The sequence below is a fragment of the Brassica napus genome, chromosome A5 (assembly GCF_020379485.1).
Source record: "Brassica napus cultivar Da-Ae chromosome A5, Da-Ae, whole genome shotgun sequence".
NCBI classification, from domain to species: domain Eukaryota; kingdom Viridiplantae; phylum Streptophyta; class Magnoliopsida; order Brassicales; family Brassicaceae; genus Brassica; species Brassica napus.
Window position 1 is genome coordinate 28,421,716 of NC_063438.1, and position 12,796 is coordinate 28,434,511.

Sequence of the window (12,796 nt, forward strand, 5' to 3'; positions counted from 1 at the left end):
ATTTCGAAACTTTTCATTTTATTTTTAATTTTTTAAATTTTGCAATTATATCTTTAAAACTCTAGTTCTTAACTATAAATCATAAGTTTACATTAATTAATCCTAAAATATAAGTGTATTTTTATCCTTAATACAATTTCTTTTAGTCATTTTTCTCATTGAAAACTATTTTTGCGACAAAAACTTAAAAAAACTATCTTACAAAATTTCTCTTAATTAAATCATTATATTATTTTTCACAAATTCATTAGTCAACTAATTACTTTTTAGGCGTAAAACTCTATTTTTTTGGTATAAAAATAAAATTTTGAATTTTAACGGGAAACTATATTATAAAAGAATAATTACGCGCAAACATAAGCTCAATGGTAGTGTCACCCGCTTCCATCTCGAAAGCTCTTTCATCATCATCATCCTCCACCCTCAAAGCCCTCCGCCGAATCCACGCCCTCGTCATCTCTCTAGGCCTCGAACGCTCCGACTTCTTCTCCGGCAAGCTGATCGACAAATACTCCCATCTCAAAGATCCCCGCTCCTCCCTCTCCGTCTTCAAACGAGTCTCTCCCGCGGAGAATGTCTACCTCTGGAACTCGATCATCAGAGCGCTTTCTCGCAACGGCTTATTCTCGGAAGCCCTCGAGTTCTACGGGAAGCTACGCGAGGCCAAGGTGTCTCCCGATAGGTACACGTTCCCTCCCGTCGTCAAAGCGTGCGCGGGGGTGTTCGATAAGGAGATGGGAGATTCGGTTTATAATCAGATTATAGAATTGGGGTTTGAGTCTGATTTGTACGTGGGGAATGCGGTTGTTGATATGTACTCGAGGATGGGGTTTTTGTGTAGAGCGCGGCAAGTGTTCGACGAAATGCCTGTGAGAGATTTAGTTTCTTGGAACAGTTTGATCTCTGGGTTTAGCTCACATGGTTACTACAAGGAAGCGGTGGAGCTTTATCGTGAGCTGCGAAGAAGCTCTTGGATTGTGCCGGATTCGTTTACTGTGACTAGTGTTCTGTATGCGTTTGGGAATCTGCTGGCTGTCAAAGAAGGAGAGGAGCTTCACTGTTTTGTTGTGAAGTCAGGTGTTAGTTCTGTAACTGTGGTGAACAATGGATTACTCTCAATGTACTTGAAACTAAGGAGAGTAACGGATGCTAGGCGAGTTTTCGATGAGATGGTTGTTAGAGACTCAGTCAGTTACAATACTATCATCTGTGGGTGTTTCAACTTAGAGATGTATGAAGAGTCCGTGCGGTTGTTTTTGGAGAATCTTGAGCAGTTCAAGGCGGATATCTTAACGGCTAGCTCTATTCTCCGTGCCTGTGGACACTTAAGGGACTTAAGCTTAGCAAAGTACGTTCATGAGTACATGATGAGAGGTGGATTTGTGGTTGGAGCTACTGTGGGGAACATCTTGATCGATGTGTATGCAAAGTGCGGTGATGTGATCGCGGCAAGAGATGTGTTCAAGGGGATGGAGTGTAAGGATACTGTTTCATGGAACTCGTTAATCAGTGGGTATATACAAAGCGGAGATCTTTTGGAAGCTGTGAAACTCTTTAAGATGATGGACGAGCAAGCGGATCATGTCACTTACTTGATGCTTTTATCTGTCTCAACTCGTTTAGAAGACTTGAAACTTGGCAGAGGGCTACACTGTAACGTGACAAAGTCTGGTTTTTATTCTGATGTTTCGGTTAGTAATGCTCTGATTGATATGTATGCTAAGTGCGGGGAAGCAGGAGATTCTCTGCGGATATTTGATAGCATGGAAACTAGAGATACAGTAACATGGAACATGGTTATTTCAGCGTGTGTTCGTTCTGGAGACTTCGCAACTGGTTTGCAGGTAACTACACAGATGAGGAACAGCGGTGTGGTGCCTGATATGGCTACTTTCTTAGTTACATTGCCTATGTGTGCTTCACTTGCTGGTAAACGGCTAGGCAAGGAGATCCACTGTTGCCTTTTAAGGTTTGGGTATGAATCAGAGTTGCGTATAGGGAATGCACTGATTGAAATGTACTCAAAATGTGGTTGTTTAAAGAGCTCCTTAAAAGTCTTTGAGCATATGAGTAGAAGAGATGTTGTGACATGGACAGGGTTGATCTACGCATACGGAATGTACGGCGAAGGCGAGAAAGCTCTCGCAGCTTTCGAAGACATGGAAAAAGAAGCCGGTGTTGTTCCGGATAATGTTGCCTTCATTGCCATCATCTACGCTTGCAGCCACTCTGGTTTGGTAGAAGAAGGCTTGGCTTGCTTCGAGAAAATGAAAACTCGGTACAAGATCGAACCGGCGATGGAACACTATGCCTGTGTGGTGGATTTGTTGTCCAGGTCTCAGAAGATTTCGAAAGCAGAGGAGTTTATCCAAGCGATGCCGGTAAAACCTGATGCTAGTGTATGGGCATCTCTGCTAAGAGCTTGTAGAACAAGCGGGGACATGGAGACTGCGGAAAGAGTTTCTAAGAAGATCGTTGAACTGAACCCGGATGATCCAGGCTACTCTATTCTAGCATCAAACGCGTATGCAGCGTTGAGAAAGTGGGACAAAGTGAGCCTAATCCGCAAATCCTTGAAAGACAAAGAGAGAAAGAAGAACCCTGGATATAGCTGGATTGAAGTGAGTAAAAAAGTTCATCTGTTCCGCGCAGGAGATGTTTCAGCTCCTCAGTTCGAAGCCATACACGAGTCGTTGGAGATGCTATACAGTCTGATGGCTAGAGAAGGGTATGTTCCTGATCCACGGGAAGTGTCGCAGAATGTAGAAGAAGAGGAAGAGAAGAGACGTTTAGTATGTGGTCACAGCGAGAGGCTAGCGATAGCGTTTGGGCTGTTGAACACAGAACCAGGGACTCCACTGCAAGTGATGAAGAACCTTCGTGTCTGTGGTGATTGTCATGAAGTCACGAAGCTGATATCGAAGATCGTAGGGCGTGAGATATTAGTGAGGGATGCTAATCGGTTCCATCTCTTCAAAGACGGAGCCTGTAGCTGCAATGATCGGTGGTGAATAGCGTTTTCAAATGAAGATAACATAAGCAGTATCGTTTTCAAATGAAGATACATAAGAGTGAAATCAATCATATGTTTTTGCACCAAGAACTTTGTTACTAGAAGTCGATTATTTTGAGCACAAGGAAACAATATTTCTTTGTGGCATTGTATTCTCTTGTTGTTGTAACTGGCACATAATCTTTCGTAACTTACTGTTTCAAATAATGTATTTGGGTCCTATTCTTTATTTACGTGGAACTTTGACAAGTAATGAGGTAATCTCTAATCACAATGCTTAATCCCTTGTCTAATCTGTAATCACAGTGCTTATAATCTTTGAAAGCACTTCCTCTCGTATCATTCATCATCATCATTCGCTTAAATATAAAAAGCCCCATCACCATAATCATCATCATCATCGTTCAACAAATTATTCATATTTTTCTTTTTTTTTTTAACATGTTCGTTTGGAGTTTGACTCTGCTTGCTACGGTGGTTACACTTGCATCGCTAAATGAGTAAAATGTTCAGAAGATTTCAAGGAATGCAAGCTTGATTATCACTTTATATTTGGATCCATGACAAATGGTCTGAAAGTAGAGCAATTGGGTGGACAAAAGACAGCAATGAGTTTCAAATTACAAACAAGAAAAACAGTGTCTGAGACATGCATCAGGATGATGCAAAACACTCAAACGGTCAAAGCAGAGTACAACATACACAATAATAATGATACATGAAACAGAGGAACTCTACACTCTACATTTCACTATTTATTCACCGCAAGGTCATATATTGAGTCTTCTAAGGTTTACTTTTTAGTAACTAAACAATCTCTAAAAACCTTTAAGGTGAGCTCATAATCTCGTAGTAGAGGACAGAGAAGTTCGAGGCGTCAGCAGCAGTAGTGACAATCTGTAAAGGAAAAAACTGATAAGTTTAGATAGAACAGAGAATATTCAATAAAGACTCTCTATATGTATAGATAGAAGACCTCATAGGCTTTCAAAGACTGTGATCAGTGGCTTCTTATGCAAGATAGCGGTAATAGTGTTACCTTTCCTGCAAAACGAACCAAACAAATCTTCAGAAACATGTAAGTAATCTTTTAAGTGAGCATTGTTATAGCTTACATCTTGTTAAAGAAGATGGTTGATGGTCTCGGAAGCAGACTATCAACACATATGTTTGAATGCTCTATAGCTCAACCTTGTCCATATAAGCTTTGATCCTCTTTATATTATTAACATCATTAGCTTTTCCACTAGCAGATTTCTCTCTTGTCCAGTAAAAGCAACAAAAACAAGAAGAAAGTTAAAACAAGCAGAAAAATCAAAGGAATCATAAACATAAAAGCAAGTAAGAAACACAAAACAAGAAAGCAAATGTGATGTTGATTTTAGAAAAAAAAAACAAGAGGGAAAATTGCTTTATTAGGAGATTGATTACGAAGAACTAAATGATCATAAGTGCCAAGACAAAAGAAATATACAATCGCTAACCGGATGTTAGAAATATACAATCTCTAACTATCACTAACCGGATGTTACTTCTAATACTTTTCACAAATTACACATTAAGTTTTCATTATCAACCAAATAATATAGAAATTTTCCCCCTATGTTTGAAAGTTTTTTTTTAACATTGTAGTGAAAATAACTTTACAAAATCAGTTTATGGTTATTTAAAAAAGTGTGAGAAAAGAGGAGCGTACGTACCCGTGTAGACTTTGTCCATATAAGCTTTGATCTTCTTTGCATTATTAACATCATTCGCCTTTCCACTAGCAGATTTGTCTCTTAGCCAATAAAAGAAACAAATACAAGAAGAAAGTTAAAACAAGCAAAAGGATCAAAGGAAACAAAAACATAAAAGCAAGTAAGAAAGAATCTACGCACAAAACAAGAGGGAAAATTGCTTCATTAGGAGATTGATTACGAAGAACTAAATGCTCATAAGTGCCAAGACAAAAGAAATATACAATCGCTAACCGGATATTAGAAATATACAATCTCTAACTATCACTAACCGGATGTAACTCCTAATACTTTTCACAAATTACACATTAAGTTTTCATTATCAACCAAATAATTTAGAAATTTTCCCCAAGTTTGAAAGTTTTTTTTTAAAAAAAATTTGCAGTGAAAACAAATTTTACAAAACAGTTCATGGTTAGTAAAAAAAACATTTTGTTTCTATTTAAAAAAGTTTCAAGAAAAGAGAAACGTACCCGTCCGTGTAGACTCTGTTTCCATGGGAATCGTCTCCTTTTCAAGCAACTCTTTATCCCGACAACTGGAGTTAGTTGTCACTGATGTGAACAAAGCTGAAGCACTCCATCTCCGGCTAAATCTTTTCTTTGCCGCAAGTAATCGGAGAAATAATCTGAAGAAGGAAGAGAAATGAAATAATTGATTCATCCTCTCTGATAACAAATATAAATAGACCCGAGTTTCCTTTTTTTGCAACACTCCCAATGTTTTGCAACACTCCCAACATTGTGCCGTTGCTTACCACAATCCAATGAATACTAGCCGTTGTAATAACTTTTTATTGAATTTACTTTTAGTGCACCAAAATAATTTATTATATTACCCACTGTAAAAATGTTCAAACACCTCACGTTCCACTCTATCCTATGTGTATTTAAGATTTTTTTCTGGTCAACTTGTATTTAAGTTTCACATTAAAATAAAACAAAAATCCGATTTTAAAAAGCCTATGATGTTACTAAAGTCTAAAAACCTTGGAGTAGAAAAAAGCTGTTCTTCACATAATCACATTAAAACCTGAGTTATCTCGGATTGTTAATATAAGAGCAGTGCAGGTTGACCGTGTCCGTTCATAATATATATAGTCCCAAGTATGTTAAGAATAGTCCAAGTCCGTAACCAAACATCAACCACGGGAAGTAGCATTTCACTACTCCTTTGTTGTTTTCCTTGTCATATCTGAGAGAGGAAGAGAGAGCGACTCAAATGGGTTCAACATTAAATACGGAGAGTGTTTGAATCATTATGATTAGTACTTAGTAGCTGCATGAGAGGGTTAAACCCAAAAGAGGGTCATGCATCACTGAATAAACTTTATTATGGTCTCGATTGAGTAATTCACAGAACGAACATGATTTCAATAGAAAGAGGATGTGATGAGAAATATAATTGCATGGATAATGGTGATCATGTTGTGATACCATCACAATCAGAAGTACCACATGCTGCAAACTCAAACGTATTTATTTACTAAGTTATCCTCTTGCTTTCTGCGTCATGATTAGTAAAGTATACAAAAAAATGTAAAGTTCTTGTTTGTGTGTGAGGGGATATATAATCCGACAATGTGTAGAATGTTGTGATGTTTTATTTAAGAAATTAAAGCTCTAATAGCTTCTAGCATAATGTTTTTACTTTTAATCAAGAACTTACTTATTTTCATATTTATATACTTTAGTTATTCGATTGATGAGTAGATCATATTAAAGAGTAAACATAATACAAGTGGGTCCTAACTCCTAAACTTTAGTTGTAAATTTGTTCTTGTAAATGATTACAGAATATAACATTTCTTAATTAATTTTAACATGAATGCATCTGCAACGTATTGTTACAAATCATAATATATACTAAAAGTATTATTTCGATTTTCTACCTGTATATGAAATATTGAAGAGGATATATCGTGACTCTTTTAGTTAGCAAAATGTATTACTGGTCAATTTTTAAAACATATTTAAATGTAAAATCTTAACTTTGTAATACTCTGTTAATAAAATGATTCATGCAAAAGCGTGCTATACACTAACAATGTATCCAATAATTAGTCAATGCCTAACTTTATTTTAATCGGTCAACACCTAATTCATCTACTAGGCTTATTTAAAATGATATACACGACTGATAATTGATGCAGCAGCCAATAATAACCAGGTTACTAAATTTTCTTTTGATAGTGATTGAAAGATAAAATCTGGAAGCATATCTCTAATCTACCTTCTCCATGTCCACCTTTTTCCCAGTCTCCTTACCAAATTTACATTAAACTATATATGTGAAAACCGATCATCCCAAGCTGCTAATATGCTAACAACGTGAGAAATGTCCCGATAGACTTTTCTCTCTCTACACTTTTCCTCTCCCGGTTCTCTTTAAATTTCTAGAGTTTTCGTTATTTCATTCCTCTCCGGCGGTCGCCGCCGACCCCTAAGGCGACCGCCGAGATTCGTAATCTTCTTGTTTCGCTTCTTTTCGTTGTTGTCTCTCTTCCCCTGTCCTTTCTTCGGTTAAATCGATTGTCTTCTTCGGTCAGATCTGGTTCAGATCCGGTGGTTCGCTGCTCCTGAGTCTTGTTTCTGGTGGTTCTAGCACTAGAGGACGGCGTGTTTGTGTTCTCCTGGTATGTTTCTCTTTGCGGCTGAGTCTCATGTCCAGAATTTTTCTTCCTCAGAGATGCATCGGTTCGAGTGGTGGAGCGCGAGGCTATAGTGAGCCTAAGCTTTTATCGGTGTACTCCTCCGTGTGGTGGTGTACCTAGTCCCGACTTAGGCCAAGCTCTCAGATTTCGCGGATCTGGAGTTTGTTGTTTCCTTCCTTCTGCTGGTGGTCTCCAGCGGGCGCGTGTAAGTTCTCCGGGGTCGGTTTTCGATCCTCTGGCGAGACGAAAGCTCGCAGGACGTGGTGGTGGCGCCTGCGTAGTCGAGCTTCATTGTTTTACGTTCTTTCAGAGTGTGTACTACGTTCTTATCCAGAAATTGTTCCCTCCATCGTTCAGGAGCCTCCAATAAGGTAGGCGATTTGGTCTTGGCTCCATCGGTGGTACGAGTCTGGGTCTATTACCCGTGCAGTAGCTGGTCAATCGGGTGGTTCTTTCTCTTGCGGTGTGGTGTTCAGAGGGCGAGCCTCTTGCGGTCCAATCTCTCTATATGAGAGTGAGGTTCAACGGGTGTAACGGTCACGGTGGGTGGGGCTGGTGACGGCATTCTCCTTGTTCCTCCTCCGAACGACGAGATCGTCGCTAAGAGCTTGTTCTCGTGCCATCAGATGTCATCGTTGTCGAGTGGTTTGAATTTGTTCGTGGTTTGATTCTCAGTCCAGTTCAGGTTGGGAAAGGATGGTAGGAAGCTGTAGGAGTCGTAGCATCAAAGTTAGAGGGTGCCTTTCTCTCGGTAGCTCCTGGTGCCCCGCTCTCGACCCCGATCGCTTCTGTGTGCTTTGGTCTGACTGTGTCTCGTTGTTTAGTTGGGTTGGAGATTTAGTTGAGTCCTTGGTTCGGGTTAATTTTATTATCGTGTAGTTTGTGTTTAGTTTAATTTATGCATCCTGCTACTAGTTTTCTTATTGTAATTCTGTCTCAAACTGAAAAATTAGTATAATAATTTTAACATTTTATCAAAAAAAAAACATGAGAAATAATTTATTCACAATTCATAATTTCTTACAAACTACACAATTCACAATTTTCAAAGTAAGTTTCTAATACCAACTACGCAGATGTTCAAGTAGTACATTGATCACATATGACATATTTTAACAAGCAACGTCGAGAAAAAAAAAACACAAATTAATAGATTGGAAATAGTTAAGAAGTTTGTTAAGTCAATATATGGTTACCGAATATAAACTTGTAAAACGTTTTTCTTCTGCCACCTTGCCGACCGTGACAAATTTGACGTTGCTAGATTTTTCTTCTTTATACATGGTAAAGAATAAAATAATAACATTACAAAACCATTTATGTAATGAGATCTATGTGATTTACTTACCATATAAAAATAAATGAATTGGACCTCGTGTTCCCTTGATATCAAGTATCAACCCTATAAAATAAGCTATCATTTCGTTAGTAATTCAAAGAGAGAGAGAGAGAGAGACAACTATACAAGTCAAATTGTTCATCAAGAAATAAAAGATAATGGTGGAGGAGACCAGCTCAGGCGGTGGCTCATCAGCTTCTCCGATCAAAACCATCGTCGTTTTGGTACAGGAAAACAGGTCGTTTGATCACATGTTAGGTTGGTTTAAGGAGCTAAACCCCGAAATCGATGGAGTATCCGAATCCGAACCAAGATCCAACCCGATATCCACGTCAGACCCGAACTCTGCACAAGTTTTCTTCGGCAAAGAATCTCAGAACATTGATCCTGATCCCGGTCACTCCTTCCAGGTATACCACCGGTTTAGTTTTGAATCCTTGATTAGAGAAATTATATTATTTAAACCGGTATAAGGTTCGGTTTATGTTGTATGGTGGTTTAATCTCTCTTACTTTGTCTAAATTATTTGGTAATGGCTTTTTATTTATTGGTTCTCTTTCGGTTTTCATCCCGAAGCAAAACCAAATAACCAAAATAAAATCGGTTTATTTTGGTTTACTAAACCGGTCATTGATTCATGTTTTCTTGATACTTCAGGCGATCTACGAGCAGGTGTTCGGGAAACCTTTCAGTGACGAGAGTCCATACCCGGCTCCGACAATGAACGGGTTCGTACAAAACGCAGAGGCCATCACACCAGGGATGTCGGAGAAAGTAGTCATGCAAGGGTTCCCGCCTGAGAGGCTCCCCGTGTTCAAGGAGCTAATTCAAGAATTCGCCGTATGTGATCGGTGGTTCTCGTCGTTACCATCGTCAACGCAGCCTAACCGTCTATACGTTCACTCTGCTACATCAAACGGTGCGTTTAGCAATGACACTAACACACTGGTCCGTGGGTTTCCTCAGAAGACAGTGTTTGAATCACTTGAAGAGAGTGGATTCACGTTTGGGATTTACTACCAATCTTTTCCTAATTGCCTCTTTTACAGGTAAGATTTTTTTTTTTTTGTCAACCTTTTACAGGTAAGATACTTTCCATTATTTAAGAAACAAAATATAAATTAGTTTCAAAAAAAAAAAACAAAATATAAACGTAAAAGTCAAAGTTACGAGCTATGATTGTAGGATTAATAGTATATATGAAGAAGACGACAAACATGATAATGATGAACCGACGAAATGTTGTGACACCTAGATTGCAATATATCTAATTATTCATTAAAATATAATGAAAATATATTCAAATCCTCCATGATTGATTTCTTTTCAAAAAGAAAATGTTTGATGTAGTAATTATCAAGTACCAACCACTAAAGTGCTTTAGGAAAAGGAAAAATGCTTAGAATCTTTCGTTTTGTAGTATATATTAAATAGAGTTGCTTTGTAATTATATTATTACATTTTGTTACAAAACACCAAAAACAAAAATTCAACAGTATAAAAAAATAATTCACATTTTTTGTCGGAAATAATAATTCACATTATCGTACTGTTTCTAGAAAGAATGTGATTAAGACGGTTCACAAATCTTTGATTTTTCAAACTTATTGTATCAGAGATTCGATTTTTGGGGGGAAATAATAATAGTTGAGTTTTGCATGTGTCCAAGGAATACGTTATTTCTTGGTGGTCCATTTGGTACTTTTATATACTTATTAGTTATTAAACATAACTAGTCATGTAAATGTAAGAATTCGCTAATTTAAAATTTAATTCAATTAGGAACATGAGGAAGCTAAAGTACGTGGACAACTTCCATCAATACCACTTAAGCTTCAAGAGACATTGCAAAGAAGGGAAGCTTCCAAACTACGTGGTCATCGAACCGAGATACTTCAAAGTTTTGTCTGCTCCGGCCAACGATGATCACCCCAAAAACGACGTCGCTGAGGGCCAAAACCTAGTCAAGGAGATCTACGAAGCGTTGAGAGCTAGCCCTCAGTGGAACGAGACTCTCTTCGTTGTTGTTTATGATGAGCATGGTGGTTACTATGACCACGTCCCTACTCCGGTCACAGGTGTTCCAAATCCTGATGGTCTTGTTGGAGGTCCGCCTTTTAACTTTAAATTTGACCGGCTCGGTGTTAGGGTTCCTGCATTGCTGATCTCACCTTGGATCGAACCTGGAACCGGTACGTATGTTATTTATTGGAACCGTTAGCAGTATTGTCATGTTGGTCCAAACCGGTTATTGATTTTGATTAACACGACATGTTGTAGTGTTACATGAGCCAAACGGACCAGAGCCAACGTCACAGTTTGAGCATTCATCGATTCCAGCGACACTGAAGAAGATATTCAACCTCAAGAGCTTTCTTACAAAGCGTGACGAATGGGCCGGAACATTTGATGCTGTCATCAACCGTACCAGCCCAAGAACTGACTGCCCTGGTAACTATCTGTTACTAGTCGATCATGGTCCATATGTTCGTTATGTAATACATTTTTCTTGATTTTTTCAGTTACACTACCTGAACTTCCAAGGGCAAGAGCCATTGGAACACAGGAAGAAGATGAAGATCTCACGGATTTTCAGATCGAGCTGATTCAAGCAGCGGCTGTTATAAGAGGTGATCATATCAAAGACATTTACCCGTTGAAGCTAGTGGACAACATGAAGGTTTCTGATGCGGCTAAGTACGTAGAGGAAGCTTTCACTAAGTTCTATGGCGAGTCCAAGAAGGCTAAAGAGGTAGGTCGTGATGAACATGAGATCGTTGATCTATCTCAAGGAACTACTCGTCACTCAAGTCCAAAATCTTTTATGCAGAAGTTTTTCTCTTGCTTGATTTGTGATAATTGAGCCAAGCGTCACTAAGTTATTCTGAGACTTGTGGTGTTTTATTTTTCTGGATTTGATGTGAGGAGTGTATGAACTATTGTTTTTGTTTGTTTTCGAATGTGTTTATCTATTAATTTTTTTTACATTCATGTACCACATTCTAACTTGGTTTCAACTAGGTTTGTCCAATCTGGATTATTTACCGAAAAATTCAACATTTTCGTAGAGGTTAGTTAACACATAAATTTTGAGAAAAATTCAAAAAATATGAAAATATTGTTTTAATGCTCACTAACATATGATGAATGTCAAAGAGGTTTGAAACCTTTGTTGTCTCTGTTATTCTAGAGAATAGCGATTTTATAGTGGTTAGTCCACTAATTTAGAGAGTATTATGAAGTTTTACTAAATTAATTGAAAAAAAAATTAAAAGATGCCCATGTACCATGAAAAAAAGTTTAATATACATTAATACAAATTTAGAATGTGTTTAGAAATTTTAAAACAACACTAAAGATCTTAGGCTTCAGTATAAAGAGCAATTACCAAAAACTTCAATATTTTCGTAGGGGTTGTTGGTTATAACACATAAATTTTGAGAAAAATTCAAAAATTTGAAAATACTGTTTTAATAAATAGTTGCATCTTTCACTAACATATGATGAAGGTCAAAGAGTTTGAAACTTTTTTGGCACTGTTTCTATAGAAAATAACAATTTTATAGTGGTTAGTCCACCAATTTAAAGAATATTATGAAGTTTTACTAAATTAATTGACAAAAATTTAAAACAATATCCACGTACCATGAAAGAGAGTTTAATATATATTAATACAAATGTAGAATATGTTTAGAAATTTTAAAACAACACTAAAGATCATATGCTTAAGTATATAGAGCATTTACCGAAAAATCATTATTTTCGTAACACATAGATTTTGAGAAAAATTCAAAAATATGAAAATAATTCTTTTAATGCATAGTTGCATTATTCAGTAACATACAATAGATGTCAAAGAGGTTTGGAACTTTTGTTGGCAACGTTTCTCTAGAAAATAGCTATTTTATAGTGGTTAATCCACCAATTTAAAGAGTATTATGAAATTTTATTTAATTAATTAACAAAATTTTAAAACGATGTCCATATACCATGAAAGAAAGTTTAATATACATTAATACAAATGTAGAATATGTTTAGAAATTTTAAAACAA

The 12,796-nt window shown here is 37.2% G+C and overlaps 2 protein-coding genes and 1 long non-coding RNA gene across 3 annotated transcripts; 2 read left to right on the forward strand and 1 right to left on the reverse strand.

The window, feature by feature from the left end:
• Positions 1–362: 362 nt before the first annotated feature.
• On the forward strand, positions 363–3,242 carry LOC106416684 (pentatricopeptide repeat-containing protein At3g03580). Its single transcript, XM_013857599.3, has one exon. The coding sequence runs from the start codon at positions 366–368 to the stop codon at positions 3,009–3,011; it is 2,646 nt and encodes an 881-aa protein (XP_013713053.2). The 5' UTR covers positions 363–365; the 3' UTR covers positions 3,012–3,242.
• Positions 3,243–3,547: 305 nt separating this feature from the next.
• LOC125609170 lies at positions 3,548–5,209 on the reverse strand. The gene is made up of 3 exons (XR_007339610.1): positions 4,714–5,209; positions 4,129–4,274; positions 3,548–4,057 (listed from the first exon to the last, which is right to left on the reverse strand). It is a non-coding gene; the product is annotated as an uncharacterized LOC125609170 (long non-coding RNA).
• A 3,594-nt stretch (positions 5,210–8,803) lies between these two features.
• On the forward strand, positions 8,804–11,735 carry LOC106431248 (non-specific phospholipase C3). Its single transcript, XM_048780242.1, has 5 exons — positions 8,804–9,154; positions 9,402–9,793; positions 10,527–10,936; positions 11,025–11,195; positions 11,267–11,735. The coding sequence occupies exons 1-5, from the start codon at positions 8,903–8,905 to the stop codon at positions 11,605–11,607; spliced, it is 1,566 nt and encodes a 521-aa protein (XP_048636199.1). The 5' UTR covers positions 8,804–8,902; the 3' UTR covers positions 11,608–11,735.
• Positions 11,736–12,796: the final 1,061 nt, after the last annotated feature.

What these genes read in the sequence shown, in the direction of transcription:
- LOC106416684 (XM_013857599.3), top strand. Translation starts at nt 366, where the DNA reads ATGGTAGTGTCACCCGCTTCCATCTCGAAAGCTCTTTCATCATCATCA.
- LOC106431248 (XM_048780242.1), top strand. Translation starts at nt 8,903, where the DNA reads ATGGTGGAGGAGACCAGCTCAGGCGGTGGCTCATCAGCTTCTCCGATC. An exon ending in ATCCCGGTCACTCCTTCCAG is followed by an intron (nt 9,155 to 9,401) that starts GTATACCACCGG and finishes TTGATACTTCAG; the next exon opens with GCGATCTACGAGCAGGTGTT. An exon ending in CCCAAGAACTGACTGCCCTG is followed by an intron (nt 11,196 to 11,266) that starts GTAACTATCTGT and finishes TGATTTTTTCAG; the next exon opens with TTACACTACCTGAACTTCCA.